This window comes from Cervus canadensis, chromosome X (assembly GCF_019320065.1).
Source record: "Cervus canadensis isolate Bull #8, Minnesota chromosome X, ASM1932006v1, whole genome shotgun sequence".
Lineage (NCBI taxonomy): Eukaryota > Metazoa > Chordata > Mammalia > Artiodactyla > Cervidae > Cervus > Cervus canadensis.
In genome coordinates, this window is record NC_057419.1 from 74952851 (window position 1) to 74976219 (window position 23369).

Consider the following 23369-nt stretch of genomic DNA (forward strand, 5'->3'; position numbering starts at 1 on the left):
AAAATAGCTGGAGCAAAACAAAATATATAGGGAAACAAAGATTTGAAAATGACCATGAATTTCTCCCTGTGCAAGGATGACATGTAAACTCATGAAGTGTTCCATATTTTAGACTTTCCTGTAGCTCAAATGGTAAAGAATCTGGCTATGATGCAGGAGATCTGGGTTTGATCCCTGGGGTGGGAAGATCCTCTGGAGAAGGGAATTGCAACCCATTCCAGTATTCTTGCCTGGAGAATCCCATGAACATAGAAGCCTGGTGGGCTACAGTCCAGAGGTTCACAAAGAGTCGGACATAACTGAGTGACTAACACACACACAATGAATTTCTCATGACAAATCATAGACACCAGAGTCAGTGAAAAAAGCACTTCAAAAATATATAAAAATATGTACCCCAAAAGCCAATGAATTAAACTATTCCAAAAACATTTTCAGATAACAAAAAGAAACTGAGAAAAGGGAAATAGAACAAAAAGTCAGAAGGATCAACAGAAAACAGTTATTAAAATAATATGCCTAAATCCATCCATAGTAGTAATTATATTAAATATAAGTGATCTAAACACACTAGCTTAAAGACATATTGTCATACTGAATGTTTTTATAGTTTACTTATATAATTTTTAATTGTCTGTGTCCCTTTATCACAGTATCAGTTCCAGGATATTCTTCTCCCCACTTCTGTATCTCCAGTGCATAGACCAGAACCTGACATATAACTTGGGCTATAACCTGGCATATAATGTATTTCATTCATTCTAACAAGCACAATTTTCCCCATATACTAAGACTCATCCAAATGTTAGGGGGTTTATAGTCAAAAATATTAGAGCTGACCGTAAAAATATGGAATGCTTCATGAATTTGCATGTCATTCTTGCCATGCTAATCTTCTTTGTATTGTTGCAATTTTAATATATGTACTGCTGAAGTGAGCAGCATATTGGATTTTTAAAGCTCAACTGTACCTTACATATAGGAAAACTATGTGTGAAGACATAAGTTAAATGTAAAATGATAAAAAAATTATATTCACTAACAATATTCAAAACAAAGCTGAAGTATATCCTTCAGTGTCAGACAAATCAAAATATAAAAGAAGGAATAGTATGAGGAATAAAGAGGGTATATCACATAATGAATAAAGGATCAATTTACCAAAAGGATGTAACAATATTAGTTATTTATGTTCCTAACAAAACATCTTCAAAATACATAAAGTAAAACTAATACAATTCAAAGTTGAAACAGACAAGTGCACAATTATACTTGGAGACTTCACCATTCCTTTTTCAGTAATTGATAGAACAAGTAGCCAGAAAATCAGTATAGATATAGAAAATCTGAGCAACATTATTAACCAACATGAACTAATTGACCTTATTAGAACTGCATTTCCAACAGCCAAAGATATATTCCTTGCAAAATGTACATGGAATATTCTTTAAAATAAATCATATTCTGCTTGGGCCATAAGACAAATTGTAAAGAACTTAAAACAGTTGAAACAAGTACACTAAACTGGAAATCAATAACAAAGATATCTGGAAAATACTTAAATGTTTTAAACAAGAAATGGGAAAATCAGTATTTTGAACTGAATGATGATTAAAATACATCATGTCATCATAGTTTTGCTTTGCATTTGCCTGATGCTTAATGATCTTTCAAATCTTTCAAATACTTCTTGGCCGTTTGCATGTATTTTTCAGAGAAATATCTGTTTAAGCCCTTTGCTCACTTTTAATTGGATAATTAGTTATTTTTGCTATTGAGTTTTAGGAGTTCCTTACGTATTTTGGAAATTAACCCTTACCAGATATATGGTTTCAAATATCTACTTTCATTCTGTAGGTTGTGTTTTCATTTACTTGATTGTTCTTTGCTAGGCAGAATTTTTTAGTATGATGTAATCCCACTTGTCTATGTTTGCTTTTGTTGCCTGTATTTTTGGTGATATAACCAAGAAATCATTTCCAAGACCAGTGTCCAAAACTTTTTTGCTGTGTTTTCTTCTAGGAGTTTTACAGTTTCAGGTCTTGTGTTTAAGCTTTTTTTTTTTGTTGTTTGTTTGTTTTAGTTGATTTCTGTGTGTGTTTATGGTATTAAACCTGTTAGAATGCCTATTATTAAACAACCAAAAGATAAAAAGTATTGGCAAAGCTGTTGAGAAATTGGAACCCTTGTACATTGTTGGTGGGATGTCGATTAATGTTCAGCAGCTATGGCAAACAATATGGAGATTCCTGAAAAAGAATAAAAATAGAATTACCATATGATTTAGCAATCCCACATCTGGATATATAGTCATCTTTTTGTTTCCGTGGATTTGGAACCCAGGGATAGGTTGATATAGAGAGTCAATTATAATGGATTTGAGTATCCTTGGATTTTGTTTCTGTGGGGGTTCCTGGAACCAATCTCCTGCAGATAACAAGGGGCAACTATATCCAAAAATATTAGAATCAGGATCTTGAAGAGATAGCTGCACAACCATATTTATTGCAGCACTAGTCAAAATAGACACAATATGGAAATAACCAAGTGTCTATCAACAGATGAATAAATAAAATGTAATATATACATACAATGGGATGTTATTCAGTCCTTAAAGAGAAGGAAATTTTGCCATTTGCAACAACATGAATGAACCTGAAGGACATTAAAGTGAAACAAGCTAGTCACAGAACAAATACTGCATGATTCCACTTAAGTGAAGTATCTAAAATAGTCAGAAGCAGAGAATGCAATGGTCGTTGCCAGGAATGGAGGATGAAGGAAATGGGAAGTTGTTATTCAATGGGTAGTTAGTTTCAGTTATGCCAAATTAATAAATTATAGAGATCTGTTTTAGAATATTATATCTATTGTTTACAATACAGTATTGTACACCATGAACATGAATTTGAGCAAACTTCAGAAGACAGTAGAGGATAGAGGAGCCTGATGTGCTACAGTCCATGGGGTTGCAAAGAGTCAGACATGACTTAGTGATTGAACAACAATAACAATGTTGTCCACTTAAAAATTTGTTAACAGGGTAGGTCTCATGTTAAGTGTTCTTGTTACAGAACAAATACACAATGAAACACAAGGAAACTCTGCAGGGTGTTGGAAATGTTGACAACTTTGATTATGGTAAAGGTATCACTGGTTTTTGTTTAAGACCAAACTCATCAATTTGTAGACACTGAATATTGTGCAGCTTTTGTACATCAGATATACCTCAGTAAGGTTGTTAAAAAGTACAGCCTATCAAAATTTGTAGAATGCAGCCAAAGTACTACTTAGAAGTAAATTTATAGCATTAATTGCTTATAATTAGAAAAGGAAAAAGGTCAAAGATCTATAATCTAAGTTCGCATCTTAAGAAACTAAAAAAAAAAAAAAAAAAAAAAAAAGAAAAAGAAAACAAAGAAGACCAAATTAATTCCAAATAAAACAGAAAGAAAGTAATGGTAAGAGCAGAAATCAGTGTAAATGCAGACAGAAAAACAATAGACAAAAGTCAGTGAAATGAAAAGCTAATTATTTCAGAAGATTGATAAAGGTGATAAACCTCTTGTCAAACTGACCAAACAAAAGAAACAAATTTCCAGTATCAAGAAGAAGAGTACATCACAATACCCTACAAATATTAAACAGGTCATAAAAAAAATAGTCTATAAGAAACTTTGCACCTTTAAATTCAGCAACTTAGATAAAATGACCAATTTTTTGAAAGACAGAAACTACCCAAACTCAATCAAGAAGAGCTAGAGAATCTTAATAATATAAAAATGTAATGCATAGTTTAAAACTTTCCAACAAAGAAAGTTCCATGTAGAGATGGCTTCATTGGTAATTTCTTAAAAAGATTTAAATGCAAATAATTCTATATAAACTCTTCTAGAACATGTAAGTAGAGAAGGAACACTTCCTAACTTATTACTCTGTACCAAACCTAATACAATTGAAGAAAATCACAAACATCCCTCGTGAATGCAAACTCACAACTTTTAACAAAATATTTATAAATCAAAAAATATATAAAAGCAATACATCACCACCAAATGGGATTTATTCCAGGAACAGAAGAGTGGCTCAACATTTGAAAATCAATCAGCATAACTTACCATATCAAGAATGTAAAGAACAGAACAATATCTATACAATTTTCTCAGTAGATGCAGGAAAAAGTATTTGACAAAATACAATATCCATTGATTATAATGATGATAGTAACATTGCTGTTGTTCAGTCACTCAATCATGTCTGACACTTTGTGACACCATGGACTGCAGCACACCAGGTTTCAAGGTCCATCATCAAATCCGGAATTTACTTGAACTCATGTCCATCAAGTCAGTGATGCCATCCAACCATCTCATGCTCTGTTGTCGCCTTCTCCTCCCACTTTCAATCTTTCCCAGCATCAGAGTCTTTTCCAATAAGTCAGCTCTTCACATCAGGTGGCCAAAGTATTGGAGTTTCAGCTTCAGTAACAGTTCTTCCAATGAATATTCAGGATTGATTTTCTTTAGGATGGACTGGTTGGATCTCCTTGCAGTCCAAGGGACTCTCAAGAGTCTTCTCCAACACCACAGTTCAAAAGCATCAATTCTTTGGTGCTCAGCTTTCTTTACAGTCCACCTTTCACATCCATACATGACTACTAGAAAGCCATAGCTTTGAATAGATGGACTTTTGTTGGCAAAGTTATGTCTCTGTTTTGTAATATGCTGTCTAGATTGGTCATAGCTTTTCTTCCAAGGAGCAAGTGTCTTTTAATTTCATGGCTGCAGTCACCATCTGCAGTGATTTTGGAGACCAATAAAATAAAGTCTCTCACTGTTTCCATTGTTTTCCCATCTATTTGCCATGAAGTGATGGGACCAGATGCCATGATCTTAGTTTTCTGAATGTTGAGTTTTAAGCCAGCTTTTTCACTCTCCACTTTCACTTTCATCAAGAGGCTCTTTGGTTCTTCTTCGCTTTCTGCCTTAAAGGTGGTGTCATCTGCATATATGAAGTTATTGCTATTTCTCCCAGCAATCTTGATTCCATCGTATGCTTCACACAGCCTAGCATTTCGCATGATGTATTCTGCATAAACATTAAATAAGCAGGGTGACAATATACAGGCTTGATGTACTCCTTTCCTGATTTGGAATGAGTCTGCTGTTCTATGTCCAGTTCTAATGGTTGCTTCTTGACCTGTATACATATTTCTCAGAAGGCAGATCAGGTGGTTTGGCATTCTTATCTCTTTAAATACTTTCCATGGTTTGTTTTGATCCTCACAGTCAAAGGCTTTGGCATTGTAAATAAAGCAGAAGTAGATGTTATTTCTGGAACTCTCATGCTTTTTCAATGATCCAACGGATGCTGGCAATTTGATCTCTGATTCCTCTGCCTTTTCTAAAATCAGCTTGAACATCTGGAAGTTCACAGTTCACCTACTGTTGAAGCCTAGCTTGGAGAATTTTGAGCATTACTTTACTAGCATGTGAGATGAGTGCAATTGTGCGGTGGTTTGATCATTCTTTGGCATTGCCTTTCTTTGGGGTTGGAATGAAAACTGACATTTTCCAGTCCTGTGGACACTGCTGAGTTTTCCAGATTTGCTGGCATGTTGAATGCAGCACTTTCACATCAGCATCTTTTAGGATTGAAATAGCTCAGCTGGAATTCCATCACCTCCGTTAGCTTTGTTCATAGTGATGCTTCCTAAGGACCACTTGATTTCACATTCCAGGATGTCAGGCTCTAGGTGAATGATCACACCATCATGGTTATCTGGGTCAAAAAGACCTTTTTTGTATATTTCTTCCGTGTGTTCATGCAACCTCTTCTTAATATCTTCTGCTTCTGTTAGGTCCATACTATTTCTGCCCTTTATTGAGCCCATCTTTGCATGAAATGTTCCCTTGGTATCTCTAATTTTCTTGAAGAGATCGCTAGTCTTTCCCATTCTATTGTTTTCCTCAATTTCTTTGCATTGATCATTGAGGAAGGTTTTCTTATTTCTCTGTGCTATTCTTCGGAACTCTGCATTCAAATTGGTATATCTTTCCTTTTCTCCTTTGCCTTTAGCTTCTCTTCTTTTCTCAGCTATTTCAAAGGCCTTCTCAGACAATCATTTTGCCTTTTTGCATTTCTTTTTCTTGGGGGTGATTTTGAGCCCTATCGCCTGTACAGTGTCACAAACCTCTGTCCATAGTTCTTCAGGCACTCTGTCTATCAGATCTAATCCTTTCAATCTATTTGTCACTTCCACTGTATAATCATAAGGCATTTGATTTAGGTCATACCTGAATGATCTAGTGGTTTTCCCTACTTTCTTCTATTATAGCCTGAATTTGGCAATAAGAAGTTCATGATCTGAGCCACAATCAGCTCCTGGTCTTGTTTTTGCTGACTGTATAGATCTTCTCCATCTTTGGCTGCAAAGAATATCAATCTGATTTTGGTATTGACCATCTGGTGATGTCCATGTGTAGAGTCTTCTCTTGTGTTGTTGGAAGAGGGTGTTTGCTATGACCACTGTGTTTGCCTGGCAAAACTCTGTTAAACTTTGCCCTGCTTTGTTTTGTTCTCCAAGTCCAAATTTTCCTGTTACTCCAGGTATCTCTTGACTTCCTACTTTTGCATTCCAGTCCCCTATAATGAAGAGGACATCTTTTTGGGGTGCTAGCTCTAGAAGGTCTTGTAGGTCTTCATAGAACCATTCAGCTTCAGTGTCTTCAGCATTACTGGTCGGGGCATAGACTTGGATTACTGTAATATTGAATGGTTTGCCTTGGAAATGAATGGAGATCATTCTGTCGTTTCTGAGATTGCATCCAAGTACTGCATTTTGGACTCTTTTGTTGACTATGATGGCTACTCCATTTCTTCTAAGGGATTCTTGCCCACAGCAGTAGATATAATAATGGTCATCTGAGTTAAATCCACCCATCCCAGTCCATTTTTGTTCACCTTTTCCTAACATGCTGATGTTCACTCTTGCCATTGCCTGTTTGGCCACTTCCAATTTTCCTTAATTCATGGACCTAACATTACAGGTTCCTATGCAATATTGTTCTTAACAGCATTGGACTTTACTTTCATTACCAATCACAACCACAACTGAGTGTTATTTTTGCTTTTGCTCTGTCTTTTTGTTCTTTCTCGAGTTATTTGTCCACTCTGCTCCAGAAGCATATTGGGCATCTACCTACCTGGGGAGTTTATCTTTCAGTGTCCTATCTTTTTGCCTTTCATTTTCATTTAGACATTATACTCTAGGTCTTAGCCAGGCACAATGAGAAATAAAAGGCAAATGTATTGGTAAAGAAGAAATAAGTCTTTCTCTCTTTGTGAATGACATAATTGTTTAGCACAGACCAGACAATCAACAAAAAAGGCTTCTGAAACCAATAAATGAGTTTACTGAAGTCAATAAACCAAAATCAGTTGTATGTTGATATACTAGCAATGAACAATTGCAATTTTTTAAAAAAAGACTCCAGCTCTATTGATGTGTAATTCACAAATGAAAATTGTGTATGTTTAAGGTGTACAATGTGATGGTTTGATATGTAAATGTATTATGAAATGATTACTACAATCAGGGTAATTCATATATCCATCAACTCACATTTTTCTATTTAGTTCCCTTTTTTTTTTTTTTTTTGGTATAGTGAGAACACTTGAAATCTACTCTCAGCAAATTTCAATATACACTATGTCATTTTTAGCTATAGTAACCATGATTTTAAAAATACCATTTATAATAGTCCCCCTAAGTCCCCCCACACACAAAAAATGCATAGGTATGTAGTTTAAAGGACTATGTACTGACTCTGTATACTGAAAACTATAAAACTCTCAGGAAAGAAGTCAAACAAGATCTAAATAATTATAGAGAAATATATCATATTCATGATTTAGGAGACATACTAGTTGCCCCTACACTGATTTATAGATTCAATCCAATCCAACCAGAAGTTTTGCAGGTACCAAGAACCTGATTCCAAAATTCATAAGAGGATGAAAAGAATGTTAATAGCTAACTTGATTTTTTTTAAACCACAGTGTTGGAAGACTTACACTTCCTGATTCAACACTTACCATAAATCTATAGTAGTTAAGACAATGTGGTTTTGATTAAGGAATTAACACTTTGATCAATGGAACAGTAAAGAGTGACCAGAAAGAGAGGCATACTTATGTGGTTGAATGACTTTTTACACAGATGAAAAAGCAGTTCAGTAAATTATTTTTCAATTAGTGACACTGGAACAATTGTATATCACAATGTGAAATAAATAAATAAATAAAACTTTGATCTGTACTTCATACCGTATACAAAAATCAACTCCAAATGGATCCTAAACCTAAATGTGAAATGCAAAAACATAAAGCGACTAAAAGAAAACACAGGAAAAGTTTTTGTGACCTTGTGTTAGACAGAGATTTCTTAGATATGACACTAAAAGCACAGTCCATAATATGAAAGAGTAGTGATAAATTGGACTCCATCAAAATTAAAAACTTCTCTGTAAAATACACTGTTACTAAAATAAGATAAGCTACAAATGAGGAAAAAATTTATTTGCAAGTAATATTTCTCATAAAGGACTTATAGGCAGTATATGTAATGAACCCTGCAAGTTCAACAAGAAGAAACAACCAATCCAGTTTAAAAACTTGCAAAATATTTGGAGACTTCTACGGAGATGTGAATGACAAATAATCATATTAAAAGATGCTCAATATCATTAGTTACTAGGGAAATACAAATTAAAGCTACAATAATAACATACAATTACACAACTATTAAAATGATTTTTTTAAAAAAATCTGATAATAATAAATATAGTACAGAATTGAAAGAATTGAAAGTTTCATAGAATGTTGGTGCAAAAGCAAATTTGTACAGCAACTTCTGAAAATGGTTCAGCAGTTTTCTATAAAGTAAAGCATACATTTACTGAGTGACCAGCAATCATAATCCTAGGTATTTACTCAAGAGAAAAGGAAACATATTTGGAGACAGAAACCTGAACACAAATGTTTTTAACAGTTTTATTCATAATAGTCACATGTCCTTCAATGAATGAATAGATAAACTGTGGTATTCTTACCATGGAATTCTCCTCTGCAAGAAAAGGAGAAAACTATTGATAAAGACAATACAGATGAATCTCAAATACATTATGCAAAGTGAAAGAAGCTAGTCTCAGAAAAAATACAGACTGTATTATTCTGTCTATATGGGATTCTATAAAAGTGAAAATAATAGGAACAGTGTAGTAATTGTCAGGGTCTGAGTGTCTGGAGAGACTGATTACAAAGAAGGAACATAAGGGATTTTTTAGAATGACAAAACTGCTTGTTGTTGAAAGTCTTCAGTTCGGTTCAGTTCAGTCACTCAGTCATGTCTGACTCTTTGTGACCCCATGGACTGCAACATGCCAGGCTTCCCTGTCCATCACCAACTCCTGGAGCTTGTTCAAAGTCATGTCCATTGAGTCGGTGAGGCCATCCAGCCATCTCCTCCTCTGTCGTTCCCTTCTCCTCCTGCTTTTAGTCTTTCCCAGCATCAGGATATTTTCCAATAAGTGAGTTCTTTGCATAAGGTGGCAAAGTATTGGCACTTGAGCTTCAGCATCAGTCCTTCCAATGAATATCCAGGACTCATCTCCTTTAGGATTGACTGGTTTGATCTCCTTGCAGTCCAAGGGACTCTTAAGAGTCTTCTCCAACACCACAGTTCAAAAGCATCAATTCTTCATCACTATGCTTTCTTTGTGGTCCAACTCTCACATCCATACATGACTACTGGAAAAATCATAGTTTTGACTAGACAGACCATTGATGGCAAAGTAATACCTCTGCTTTGTAATATGCTGTCTAGGTTGGTCATAGCTTTTCTTCCAAAGAAAAGCAAGCAACTTTTAATTACATTACTTCAATCACCATCTGCAGTGATTTGGAGCCCAAGAAAATAAAGTCTCCCACTGTTTCCATTATTTCCCCATCTATTTGCCAAGAAGTGATAGGACCAGATGCCATGATCTTCGTTTTCTGAATGTTGAGTTTTAAGCCAGCTTTTTCACTCTCCTTTTTCACTTTCATCAAGAGGCTCTTTAATTTCTATTCACTTTCTGCCATAAGGGTGGTGTCATTTGTGTATCTGAGGTTATTGATACATCTCCTGGCAATCTTGATTTCAGTTTGTGCTTCATCCAGCCTGGGATTTCACACGATGTACTCTGCATATAAGTTAAATAAGCAGGTTGACAATATACAACCCTGACACACTCCTTTCCCAATCTGACATCAGTCTGCTCTTCCATGTCTGGTTCTAACTATTGCTTCTTGACCTGCATACAGATTTCTCTGGAGGCAGGTAAGGTGGTCTGGTATTAATATCTCTTTCAGAATTTTCCAGTTTGTTGTGATCCACACAAAGGCTTTAGCATAGTCAGTGAAGCTGAAATAGATGTTTGTTTCTGGAATTCTCTTGCTTTTTCTATGATCCAGTGGATGTTGGCAATTTGATCTTTGATTCCTCTGCCTTTTCTAAATCCAGTTTGAACATCTGTTCACAGTTCACGTAATGTTGAAGCCTAGCTTGGGGAATTTTGAGTATTACTTTGCCAGTGTGTGAGATGAGTGCAACTGTACAGTAGTTTGAACATTCTTCGACATTGCCTTTCTTTGGGGTTGGAATGAAAACTGACCTTTTCCAGTCCTGTGGCCACTGCTGAGTTTTTCACATTTGCTGGCATATTTGGTGTAACACTATAACAGTGTCATCTTTTAGGATTTGAAATAGCTCAACTGGAATTCCATCGCCTCCACTAGCTCTGTTCGTAGTGATGCTTCCTAAGGCCCCCTTGACTTCACATTCCAAGATATCTGGCTCTCGGTGAGTGACCACACCATCATGGTTATCTGGGACATTAAGATATTTTTTGTATAGTTCTTCTGTGTATTCTTGCCAACTCTCTTAACATCTTCTGCTTCTATTATGTCCACACCATTTCTGTCCTTCATTGTGCCCACCTTTGTATGAAATGTTCCCTTGGTATCTCTAAGTTTCTTGTAGAGACCTCTAGTCTTTCCCATTCTATTTTTTCCCCTCTATTTCTTTGCATTGATCACTTAGGAAGGGTTTCTTATCTCTCCTTGCTATTCTTTGGAGCTCTGCATTCAGATGGATATATCTTTCCTCTTTTCCTTTGGCTTTTGCTTTTCTTCTTTTTTATTTGCAAGGCCTCTTCAAGTAACCAGTTTTCCTTTTTTGCATTTCTTTTTCTTGGGAATTGTTTGAAGGCTATATTCAGGACAACAACTGACAGTTAGAACCAGATGTGGACCTGCTTGGTTCAAAATTGCAAAAGGTGTGCGACGAGGGTGTATGTTGTCACCCTGCTTATTTAACTTAATGCAAAATGCTGACTCACAAGCTGGAATCAAGATTGCTGGGAGAAATATAAAAAAAATCGCAGATATGCAGATGATACAACTCCACTGACAGAATGTGAAGAGGGAGTAAAGAGCATCTTGAAGAGGATGAAAAAGCAGGGTGAAAGAGCTGGTCTGAAGCTCTACATTAAAAAACTCAAGACCGTGGCATCCAGTCTCATCACTTCATGACAAATAAAAGGGGGAAAATTGAAGCAGTGACAGACTTTATTTTCTTGGGCTCTAAAATCACTGAAGACTGTGACTGCAGCTGTGAAATTAAAAGATGCTTGCTCCTTGTAAGGAAAGCTATGACAAAACGAGACAGCATATTAATAAGTGGAAACATCACTTTGCTTACAAAGGCCTGTATAATCAATGCTATCATTTTTTCAGTAGTCATATATTAATGCGATTGCTGGACCATAAAGAAGGCTGAGTGTTGAAAAATTGATGCTTTGGAATTGTGCTGCTAGAAGAAAACTCTTGAGAGTCCCTTTGATTGAAGGAAATCAAACCAGTCAATCCTAAAGGAAATCAACCCTGAATATTCATTGGAAGGACTGTTGCTGAAGCTGAATCTCCAGTTCTTTGGCCACCTGATGTATAGAGTTGACTCATTGGAAAAGACCCTGATTTTGGGAAAGATTGAGGGCAAGAGGAGAAGGGAGCAGCAGAGGATGAGACAGATAGCATCACCAACTCAATAGATAAAAATATGAGCAAACCAGGAAATAGTAGTGGACATAGGGGCTTGGTGTGCTACAGTCCATGGGGTCTCAATGAGTCGGATACAACTTTGTGACTGAGCAAGAAATTTAAAAGTGAATTATAATAATGGACAATGCTAATAGAGTTTTGTTGGCCAAAATAAAGATATTCAAGTTATTATATTAACCTAAAACTCAATCCTTTGTAAAGAAATAAAAAATAAAAAAATAAAAGTTTTGACATTGGAAATAATGTCTTCTATTTGAGTTGTTGATGATTTTATGGATTCACTCCATTTTCAAAATCAGGTTTTTGAAGAATGAGCACTTATGAATTTTTTTTTTCAAATGGTTTAGCCCCTTAATACATTGCAAGTGCGCATTATTTGCTCAGTTGTGTCCGACTCTGTGTGACACCCTGGACTGTAGCCTGCCAGTCCCCTCTGTTCATGAAATTCTCCAGACAAGAATACTGTAGTGGGTAGCCATTCCATTCTCCAGGGAACCTTCCTGACTCTGGGATTGAAGTGGGGCCTCCTGCATTGCAGGCAGATTCTTTACAGTCTGAGCCACCAGGGAAGCCCACTTAATACAATTTTAGGGCATTATTAACACTGGTTTTAAGTATGATATCTGATATATAAAAACAGTATTTCATAGGAATTTATCTGATATATTCCAATGTGAAAATACAGCCTTAGCTATCTGGAACTCCTAAGGAGACAGTCATTCCTCAAAGTTGTATTTTTCAAGTACTTCCAAAGCAGTATATCTAAAATATTTCACCCATTGCTCTGTTTGGTTGCATAGAACATGCTGAACATAATTTAATCATTTCCCAGTGGCTCGGGGTCTTCATTAAAAAGCCAAATTCTAAAGCAGAGAGCAACCTAAGAAATTCCATATGACTATGATAGATAAACGGAAAGTTCTCATTATCCTAAAAATATATAAATATGTTATGACTGTAGCATGTTTTAGAATTTAAGAAAAATAGGAATTCCCTCACAGTCCAGTGGTTAAGACTTCACGCTTCCACTGCAGGGTGTTTGGGTTCAATCCCTGGTCAGGTAACTAAGATCCTGGAAGCTGCAGGTCACAGACAAAAAAAAAAAAAAACACTAAGAAAGATGAGCTGACATATCTTAAATTATTTGCAACAGTCCAGATTGGTAAATAAACCAAGTCATATAATCCAGAATTTTACTGAGTAGGAGATGGATGCTCATAGGAATTAATGATTTACCAAATAGTCTCTAGTGAAGTTAAAAAGTAAGACACAGATTGTCTTATTACTTGTGGGCTGGCATATATTCAGTGGTTGCTACAATGCAAAGAGTATTTATTAGACTCATGAGGTAAAGCTAAATGACTTGTTATTTTGATATTTAATCCCTTAATTCGGTTATCTTCCCTCACTCAACCCAGTGGGTCTCAATTTTCATGAATCCAACGGGTTGTCATTTTATCTTCCACATAAATAACAACCCAACTTTTAGAATGAAAAAATTTTCAACTCTTTTCCTGGTGTTTGTACAGATGATTAAGAACTTCATGCATTCAATAACTTGCCTCTCCATCAGCCAAGATAATGAGGGCAGCTGGAGATAATAAGTTATCTTGATTATGGGGTATATCTAGTTGAGCAGGTAAAGAATGAACTTTTTGAGAAAAAATTCATAAAATTCATAACAAATTTCTAAAATATATAATATTATACACACTATGTGTGTGTGTGTGCAAAAGCTTAGCTAAAAAATTTATAACATTTTGGTTTCATTTGACTAAAGTATGAATAGAATGCTAGATATCTAATTTACATTCACTGAAAACTTCGATATAGTTTCATTTATTCTGGCATCTAGTATTACTGCTAAAATCTAGAAAGCTTATTATTTTAGCAATTTTAAAATATTTTTTCCATTTATTTTTATTAGTTGGAGGCTAATTACTTTACAATATTGTAGTGGGTTTTGTCATACATTGACGTGAATCAACCATGGATTTACATGTATTCCTCTTCCCGATCCTCCCTCCCACCACCCTCTCCACCCGATCCCTCTGGGTCTTCCCAATGTTTGAAGCATCTAATCCAGTTCTGAGAATATAAAGAAATACTATGTTGTAAAAAAATCAAATCAAAACAAAACAAAATTTACATGTAAAACAGTATTATTAGCTAGAGATTTTGTTCAAATTTCACAAAATTTCATGCTAGTATCCATTATTTGTTTTCATGCCTTATTCAAGATTCCTCATTGCATTTAGTTTCACTAAACAGTTTCAGCTGTATGGAACAAATTTTGATAAATGTTTTCTTTCTGGAATTGAGCTGCAGGAGCTGCTTGTATATTTTTGAGATTAAGTAAGTCAGAAAGAAAAACACCAATATATATTAATGCATATATACGGAATTTAGAAAGATGGTAACAATGACCCTATATATGAGACAGCAAAAGAGACACAGATGTAAAGAACAGACTTTTGGACTCTGTGGGAGAAGGTGAAGGTGGGATTATTTGAGAGAATAGAATTGAGACATGTATATTGTCATCTATGAAATAGATCACCAGTCCAGGTTCAATGCATGAGACAGGGTGCTCAGGGCTGGTGCACTGGGATGACCCTGAGGGGTGGGATGGAGAGGGAGGTGGGAGGGTTTTCAGAATGAGGAACACATGTACATCTCTGGCTGATTCATGCCAATGTATGGCGAAAACCACTACAATATTGGAAAGCAATTAGCCTCAAATTAAAATAAATAAATTTAAAAAATAAAAATAAATTAAAAATTATTTTTCTTTTCATTTTTGTACCGTTATGGATATTTTCTAATTTTCTTTGTTATGACTTCTTAGATACACCCATCATTTAAAAGCAGACATTTAATTTCCAAATTCATGGGATTTTTAAAATATCTTTGACATTAATTTCTCATTTTGATATTAATTTCTCATTTAAACGCTTTCTTCTCTGCAATCACCCTCTGTGTTTTTTCAGTCTTTCAAATTTATTGAGACTTTCAATGGCTAAGTCAAAGATCTCTCTTGGTAAATGTCACAATGCACTTGAAAATAGGGTCATTTCCTAATATCTTTTGATATTGATTTCTAACATAATTTCACAGTGATAAGAGAACAGATTCTATGATTTCAATACCTTTAGACCATGAAATTTTTGCACCTTGTTTTGTGTCCCTGGATATGGTCTAGTGTCTCCTGGCTTATACTCTATGGGAACTTGAATAGAATTTGTATCCTGCTATTGTTTGAAAATTATATAAATCTTAATTATGTTGAATTGCTTCACTGTGCTTTTCCAGTCAACTATATTTTTCTACTTTTTCGTCTATTCATTCAATTAATTTTTGAGAGTTTGATATTGAAACTCCAACTAAAAATCTTAATTTATGTAATTAAAAAATCAATTGTAACATATAGTTGAACTATAACATATGTAATTTTGTTCTTTTTTTTTCATTTATTTTTATTAGTTGGAGGCTAATTACTTTACAATATTGTAGTGGGTTTTGTCATACATTGACATGAATCAGCCATGGATTTACATGTATTCCCCATCCCGATCCCCCCTCCCACCACCCTCTCTACCCGATCCCTCTGGGTCTTCCCAGTGCACCAGGCCCGAGCACTTGTCTTATGCATCCAACCTGGGCTGGTGATCTGTTTCACCATAGATAATATGCATGTTTCAATGCTGTTCTCTCAAAACATCCACTCGCCTTCTCCACGAGTCAAAAAGTCCTTGTTCTGTACATCTGTGCTCAACATCACTCATTATCAGAGAAATCAAAACCTCAATGAGGTACCATTACACGCCAGTCAGGATGGCTGCTATCCAAAAGTCTACAAGCAATAAATGCTGGAGAGGGTGTGGAGAAAAGGGAACCCTCTTACACTCTTGGTGGGAATGTAATTTTGTTCTATATTTTCCTCAAATCTCATTCCAAAGTACCTTACTACTTAATCCACACCAGATGAGATATTTCAGGTGTTTGAACTTCATCTCCTGACTGTAGCTGAACCATTTAGGAAAAGGAACCCAGAATTGCTCTGAAGACTGGCATACATGATAGCAACATTGCTTTGATGAATATTGTCCCTACACTCTGGCCCAAACATTCTTAAAAATTTGGTCAGTTTGCAGATAAGAGGTTTACATTTCCACATTGGCGTTCTCTTTGTAAAGTAGTTTGTTTCTGAATGTTCCTACCCTCTTCTACATGTGAATTTCTCTCATCAAATCTCTTAATATTATATAGGAAGACATTTGTATGGTCAAGAAAAAAAGCCATGTGTACAGATTGCACTGGATATCTATATGGCTATCTTTAATTTCTTTATGAAACTTCTTTATTGTTCAACATATTTTTAAAAGGGAAGTTATTTTCCACATCAGTGTACTTAATTGTTTGCATACCCAGCATATTAGAATGATTTCTGTTTGGTTTGTTTTTGTTACCGCTGTTTTCCTAATTTTGAAAGGATTCATTCCTTGGAAAGAAGGTTTTCTTTCTGTCAACTTTTAGGAATAACAGTTTTGGTGTGACAACTTTTAAAAGAAACCTGAAATTGCCTTTATCTAATTATGTGTTCTTCTTTATAAAATGTACTACCGGAATTCATCTTCTTTATGAAGAGCTTGGCTTGCCTCTTATTTGTGAGATTCACAGAGTTGTTCCCATAATATTAAACATCTTGCCTATTAACAAGAAGAGTACTGTGTTTTTAAGAAAATTTCTCTTGCCTAATGATGTCAGTTGCAAGTACATGGTTTATTTTTAGGAAAATGTACATGATTTTTAATTTGGGTTTATACACCACAGCTGTTAAAAATAATTATTTTGTTTAGTATTGCCTAAAGCAAACACATTTTCACAGTCACTAAACCTTCCTGGTTATTTTTAAGCTTTAAAGAGAGATTTTGACTCCTGTATAAAATGAACCCCTTTATCCCAGAAAAAGAAAAAAAATAAATGAAAGCACCTTTTAGTTCCAGAGCACAGCTTCTATCTGTAAGACATACGCCAGATGCTTTGCTTGACAAAGAACAGTGAGTTAACCATGTATGGCTACCTATCTCTGGCTTTACTAGCCATAAATACTTGTTTTGGTGAAAGAACTGTTTGTTTGTTTGTTTTCCCTTATGCACTGACACTATCCAGATAAGGGCTTTCTTCTTTTTTGTCTTTAAAGGTGATATTTTTTCTGAACAAGTTCAATAAGTGTTCACATTATGCATAATTTTCAGTGAGAACCTGTCTCCCTTTGGCACACAAATTATTGCCCATTACTGAAAATATTTCACTTAAAAAAAATCTCGCAACTTGAAAACACTGAAGTTATTTTAAAAAAACAAAAACATGCAAATTCTACACATACCCATTTTTTATTCCAATTTTCAGAGTATCTTCTTTTATTTTTAGATGAATCTACGTTCTGTATTTACTGTAGAGCAACAAAGGATTTTACAACGTTATTATGAAAATGGAATGACAAATCAAAGTAAAAATTGCTTTCAGCTCATATTACAGTGTGCACAGGAGACTAAACTGGACTTCAGTGTAGTCAGGGTAAGTATTCAGGTCTTAAACTCTTGAATTTAATACTTTTTATTGCAAGGAATAATTGCTTAATATGAGAAAAACTATCAGGATATGAAGTCACTAACGTTATAAACAGCTTAATTTCCCTTGTATAAAATTACTATTTTTAATAAACACAATTATTTAGTATGTATTTTTTCTACAAATAGCTTGAAAGCACTAAAATTTTTCATTTTTAATATATCTTTAAAAAAATCCCAGTCCTTTGTACTTATAGGTACCTTTAGGATTAGTTGTTGATCTCATGCTTTGTTTATACCTAGAATTAATATAGATATAACCCCCCAAATTGATATCAGTAAAACATGCATTTACCAAGGGACTTTGCATATTTTCTTGATGCATTTAAATTTTTTCATCAGGCACTTATGACTTTAGTATTTATGTCTTTTTAGGAAAACCTAGCCTTTTATAAATGCCACACCTCCTTCTAAGTAAAATGTATGCATTTTAATGGGTTACAAGGTAAGGGACAGAAAATCCCTAGGGAAAAAAAATCCTATTTTTACAATCATAGTTATTCAGCTATTAAAAATCAGAGCTGCTACACATTTGGGAAAGGCAGTGAGAAGGTAACAGAGAGGAGGCAAGAGATAAATGTAACAGAACTAGTCACAGATTTCATAGTGAGAATATAGGTCATTTTATGGTTGTCTGAAAATGCTGTAAATCCTGCTGGCTTGAAAATTTAGGGATTCAAAGAGTAGCAACTTCCCCAACTTTGTCATTCATTAGGGTAATTTGGTAACAGAGAGGACTCTAAGTTTATTTTTCTGTTGAAGGAACATTCAAAGACCCCCAGAGATAAAATATCTTGATAAGAATTCTTTGGAAAATCTATTTTTTTTGACTGAAGAATATATTTATCTTCATATAGGGAATTTTGTCACTAATTCTAGTTGAGGGGGGGCGCTGATATGCAGGGTATCTGTGCTGAGATCATACTCAGATTTGTGTAAGAACTAGAAATGTGTCCAACTGTTAGCTCTAAATTACCTATTTGCAATCCCTTTGGTAAATTTGAGAAAAAAAAAAAAAAACTAATTGCCTTAGGAAAAATTTTAAATGTGTAATATTTCAAGCTGATGAGATTTCTATTTTAAAAGTAAAAACTCGTGGTTTTTTTTTTCCTGCAATAACTTCTTTCTTTTCTTATCTCTTATTTTACCATTATTTTAAAGTGAAAAGTCTTCTTAGGCAGCTACTTTGTGGACCTTTCATATTTCCAATTTTCTATTGCAATCTTCCTGCTAATGACTTATTTGACTGTACTTGAATATTGAGAGTGTTGAAATACAAAGGCTTATATTTATGCCCCAAATGGTGTGAAATCTATAATAAATAATGGAAATGAAAGAAAGGAACTTTCTAGAATGCAAGTTTGCAAGTAAAATATTATGCAAGTTATATGGAATGGTGTAAAATAGATTCATTCTCTCTGTTCTAGGAGAGTATAAATTCTACAGAAATTCCATCTTCCTAATCTAAATTTCAGCACAACTTTGGTGCCTTTTTAGCCAGAGGAGAAGTGAGTTGTTTATAACTCACTATTCCACAACCTCCCCTGCCTCTGATATTTTGATAGGTCTACATATTCTACTTGAAGGAGATCTTCCCTTATTATTTTAATATAGTACTTATTGTGCTTTTACTCAAAAGAACTGAAATCTCACTGTACTAAGAACTTAATCCCAATGTGTAAAGAACTTAAAAGGCTAAAACACCTAGGATATATATATATATATATATATATGCTTTCTTGGTAGCTCAGCTGGTAAATAATTCGCCTGCAATGCAGGAAACCCCAGTTCAATCCCTGGGTTGGGAAGATTCCCTGAAGAAGGGATAGGCTACCCATTTCAGTATGCTTGGGCTTCCGTGGTAGCTCAGATGGTAAAGAATTTGCCTGCAGTACGGGAGACCTGGGTTTGATCCCTGGGTTGGGAAGATCCCGTGGAGGAGGGCATGACAATGCACTCCAGTGTTCTTGCCTGGAGAATCCCATGGACAGAGGAGCCTGGTGGGCTACAGTTCATGGGGGTCGCAAAGAGTCAGACATGATTGAGTGACTAAGCACAGTATATCTATATATCTATATATATTGTGGGGTAAAAGAACAGGAAAACAAAGAAGAAGTATAGAAAAAGGAAAAGTTTGGAGACATTGAATTTCTAAAAAGTTGACTGAAAAATAATTTTATGGACACCAAGGATAGGTTACCCAAGTTCATTACCTTTCTTTTTTTCTATGTAGTATCACTTTATTAGTTCCAAACCCCAAATGTTCATCATATCAATTTTGATTAACCCATTTTTTTCCCTCTCATCAATGAAACTTTTGGAATGAGAATCTTTTATACTATATATGCATTGGTCAATTTTGGATCCTGTAGCTGAAGACTTTTAGTAAAATTTAATTCTGTTATTGGGAACCCTTAGGTAATGAAATCTCTTTATTTTCAACATTTTAATATAAAGTAATTCTTAACTATATACTTTCCTACTTTATTTGAATATAAACTATTGAAAATAACTGAATCTTTACTTTTTGACTCAGTTTTACTGTGTAAATCTATTACTATACTGTGCTATAAAATAATGATGCTTATAGCATGGTAAGGTACACGAGGTGATTTTCTCCTTTACTAAAGAACCCCAGACATTTAACAATTTCTCACATCAGTTCTCTTATGATTTTCCTTTCTTCTTTTTAGCAAGTAATATTTAATGAAAATTCTTAGTTTTAGTGCTATGAAGGTGCTTTCAACAGCAATCACTATTACCAATGTCCCTCTTGTTTTGTTATTTCTGATTTACTATAGATTAGGATACCAGGTTTGGTAAAATTATGTGCAAAATAAGATTAAGAGTTTTAAGATCAAGGATTTTCCTTTCAGTAAAGTACATGGATCTTGTGACATCTATATTGGCTGCATTCTGAACAAGTGAGATTGTTAGATAGCTGAGTTTCATATTCATTTGATATTCAATTGCATTTTGCTTTACATGGGTACATGATATAAATATCTAGTAAACTATTTAAGTAATTACATATGTGAACTATAAAACTATTAAAGTAAGCCATAAATTTGCAATGTAATAATATTGCTCTTAAAATTCTTGTGTTAAGATAGATACTATGATGGGAAAATGATAGGTTGTTTATTTTCTTAGAAATCTTGCCCAGAGCTGCCCTCCAGATGTAGTAGATCTTGAGTTCAAACTTTATCAATTCACTATGCTTTCCCATTGAAAATTTTTTTAATTTTAAAATTACAAAGCATCATGCTTCCTGTGCATATTCTTCTTATTTGAAAAGTCATAACATAGTGACTTATTTTGAGTATTTGTAATATTCACCTTTTTGAACCATAAATTGAAATTATTCTTATTCACAAGCATTTCTTTTTAAATATTACTCTTGAGTATATACTTTAAAATCTTGTAATTTTCCCCCTACCTCCTTCTCTTGTGACATTTATATTCATTTGTCTCTCTGCTTGTAATCCTCACTTCTGCTCTTTAGTAAACTACATAAGAGTCAGTTTTACATTTCCACAGCCTCATGTGAAGCAAAATGGAGCGAGCACCTCTGTTTCTGGAACATATTATTAGATAAGTACTAATTATAAAATTAAAATGACCCACAGAAATGGCCAACTCCATTTCAGGAGTTTCTCACCAAAGTGAAAGGATAATGTTCGTTGAGGTCAAAATTAAATTGATTTTGATTCCTTGCTCTGCCAGTAACTGGTCAGGAGATCCTTCTACAAGCTACTTAATATTTCTGATTCTCAGTTTCTTCACTTACAAAATTAGAAAAATTATGCCTAGCAAAGTAGCATATATATATATATATATGCATATATATGCAAAGTAGCATATATATATATATACATATATATATAAACATATAATGAAATTCAGTGTTAACTTTTATTTATAGTTTTACAATGTCTGATGTTGTATACAATATAAAATATACATTGAAAATTGGATGATTTGTGCAGTACTTCAAAAGTAATTTAATCCCATTAAATTAACCAAATATACCTAGCACCACGTTTGTGCAAGGCTAGGCCATTTAATGTTTTCACTTATTTATTTTTTGAAGTTTTTAGATTAATGTGTTTTAGTAGTTTATAAGATGATATGCATTTTAAAATAATTATAAATTTTAGTGATTGTTTTATGGAGCATAATATTTATTGTACATTTTAAAAGGAATAATGATTCAGTGTAATAATACTAAGATTGTTATAATACTTATATAAAAGTATATATTTTGTAATCAAATCCTAAATGCCAACCACTGGTATTATTTTTATTGATTTTTTTTTTGTTGTTTATATCCATGGCTGATTCTTGTTGATGTTTGACAGAAAACAACAAAATTGTGTAATGCAATTATCCTTCAATTGAAAAATAAATAAGGTGGCCAAAAAAAGAAAGAAAAAAGAAAGGCTAAAAGAAAACAAAAGTAATATATATTCAGTGTATAAAATTCAGTAAGTAGATAGAAGCATAAAAAAGAAAATAGCTACCATAAATTGATGACAAACTGGAAGTGTTTGCAACTTGTGACAAAGTGCTGCCAACTCTAGTAGAAAATTGCTGTTATAAATAAATTAAAAATGACAAACACCCCAATATAAAAATTAAGTTTGTTTTAACTGGTATAGGTAACGTGTAAGCAATTCAATGAAAGTAACCATAGAAACTAAAATCTAAACAGCAACTATATACCTTTTCTTAACTCCTGGGCTTATAGATACTACAAAAGGATAATGCAAAGTGTTGTTGAGGTGTGGGGAAGCCAGTACTTTTATACATTGGAGGGTAATTTGAAAATGTCAAAAAGTCAAGCAATTTTCCTTCTAGGATGGCATTCTAATGGACCAATAGAACAATGATGCATGTACAATGGTGTATTTCAATATGGCTTATAATAGTGAATATTTTAAAAGTAATCTAAATTCCTAGCAATATTAAATTAACCAAGTTATGATATATTCATTGAACAGAAGTTCTTGCTACAGATTAATTGCCTGGATTTTGAGGAGAAAAACAATAATACTATTCTATCAGTTTCTGGGGCTTCCCTGATAGTTCAATTGGTAAAGAATCCGTCTGCAGTGCAGGAAACCTGGGTTTGATTCCTGGGTTGGGAAGATCCACTGGAGAAGGGATAGACTGCCCACTCCAGCATTCTTGGGCTTCCCTGTGGCTTGGCTGGTGAAGAATCCGCCTGCAATGCAGTACACTTGGGCTCAATCCCTAGATTGGGAAGATCCCCTGGAGAAGGGAAAGGCTACCCACTCCAGTATCCTGGCCTGGAGAATTTCATGGACTGTATAGTCCACAGGATCACAAAGAGTTGGACACAACAGAGCAACCTTCACAAACAATTCACAATGTTTCTACATATTTATTACGTGCTGGTTCCTGATGGTCTCTGATCTTATATTTTGCTTTTTCTTTTACTGTATATTTTTTCTTTTAAATTTGTATAGGCCTTGATTTTATGACAAATGAAAATATAATTTATCACATAGAAATTGATTTTATTGGTTTTTTATTAAGAACTTTTCCATT

General features: G+C 34.2%; 1 protein-coding gene and 1 pseudogene across 1 annotated transcript in view; one reads left to right on the forward strand and one right to left on the reverse strand.

The window, feature by feature from the left end:
- The window catches only part of HDX (highly divergent homeobox), a 211601-nt gene that overhangs the window by 12216 nt on the left and 176016 nt on the right, over window positions 1-23369 (forward strand). The window contains exon 2 of the mRNA XM_043459917.1: window positions 17596-17742. Coding sequence (XP_043315852.1) covers window positions 17596-17742 — 147 coding nt within the window. The remainder of the gene's footprint in view (window positions 1-17595; window positions 17743-23369) is intronic.
- LOC122436146 lies at window positions 844-940 on the reverse strand (annotated as a pseudogene).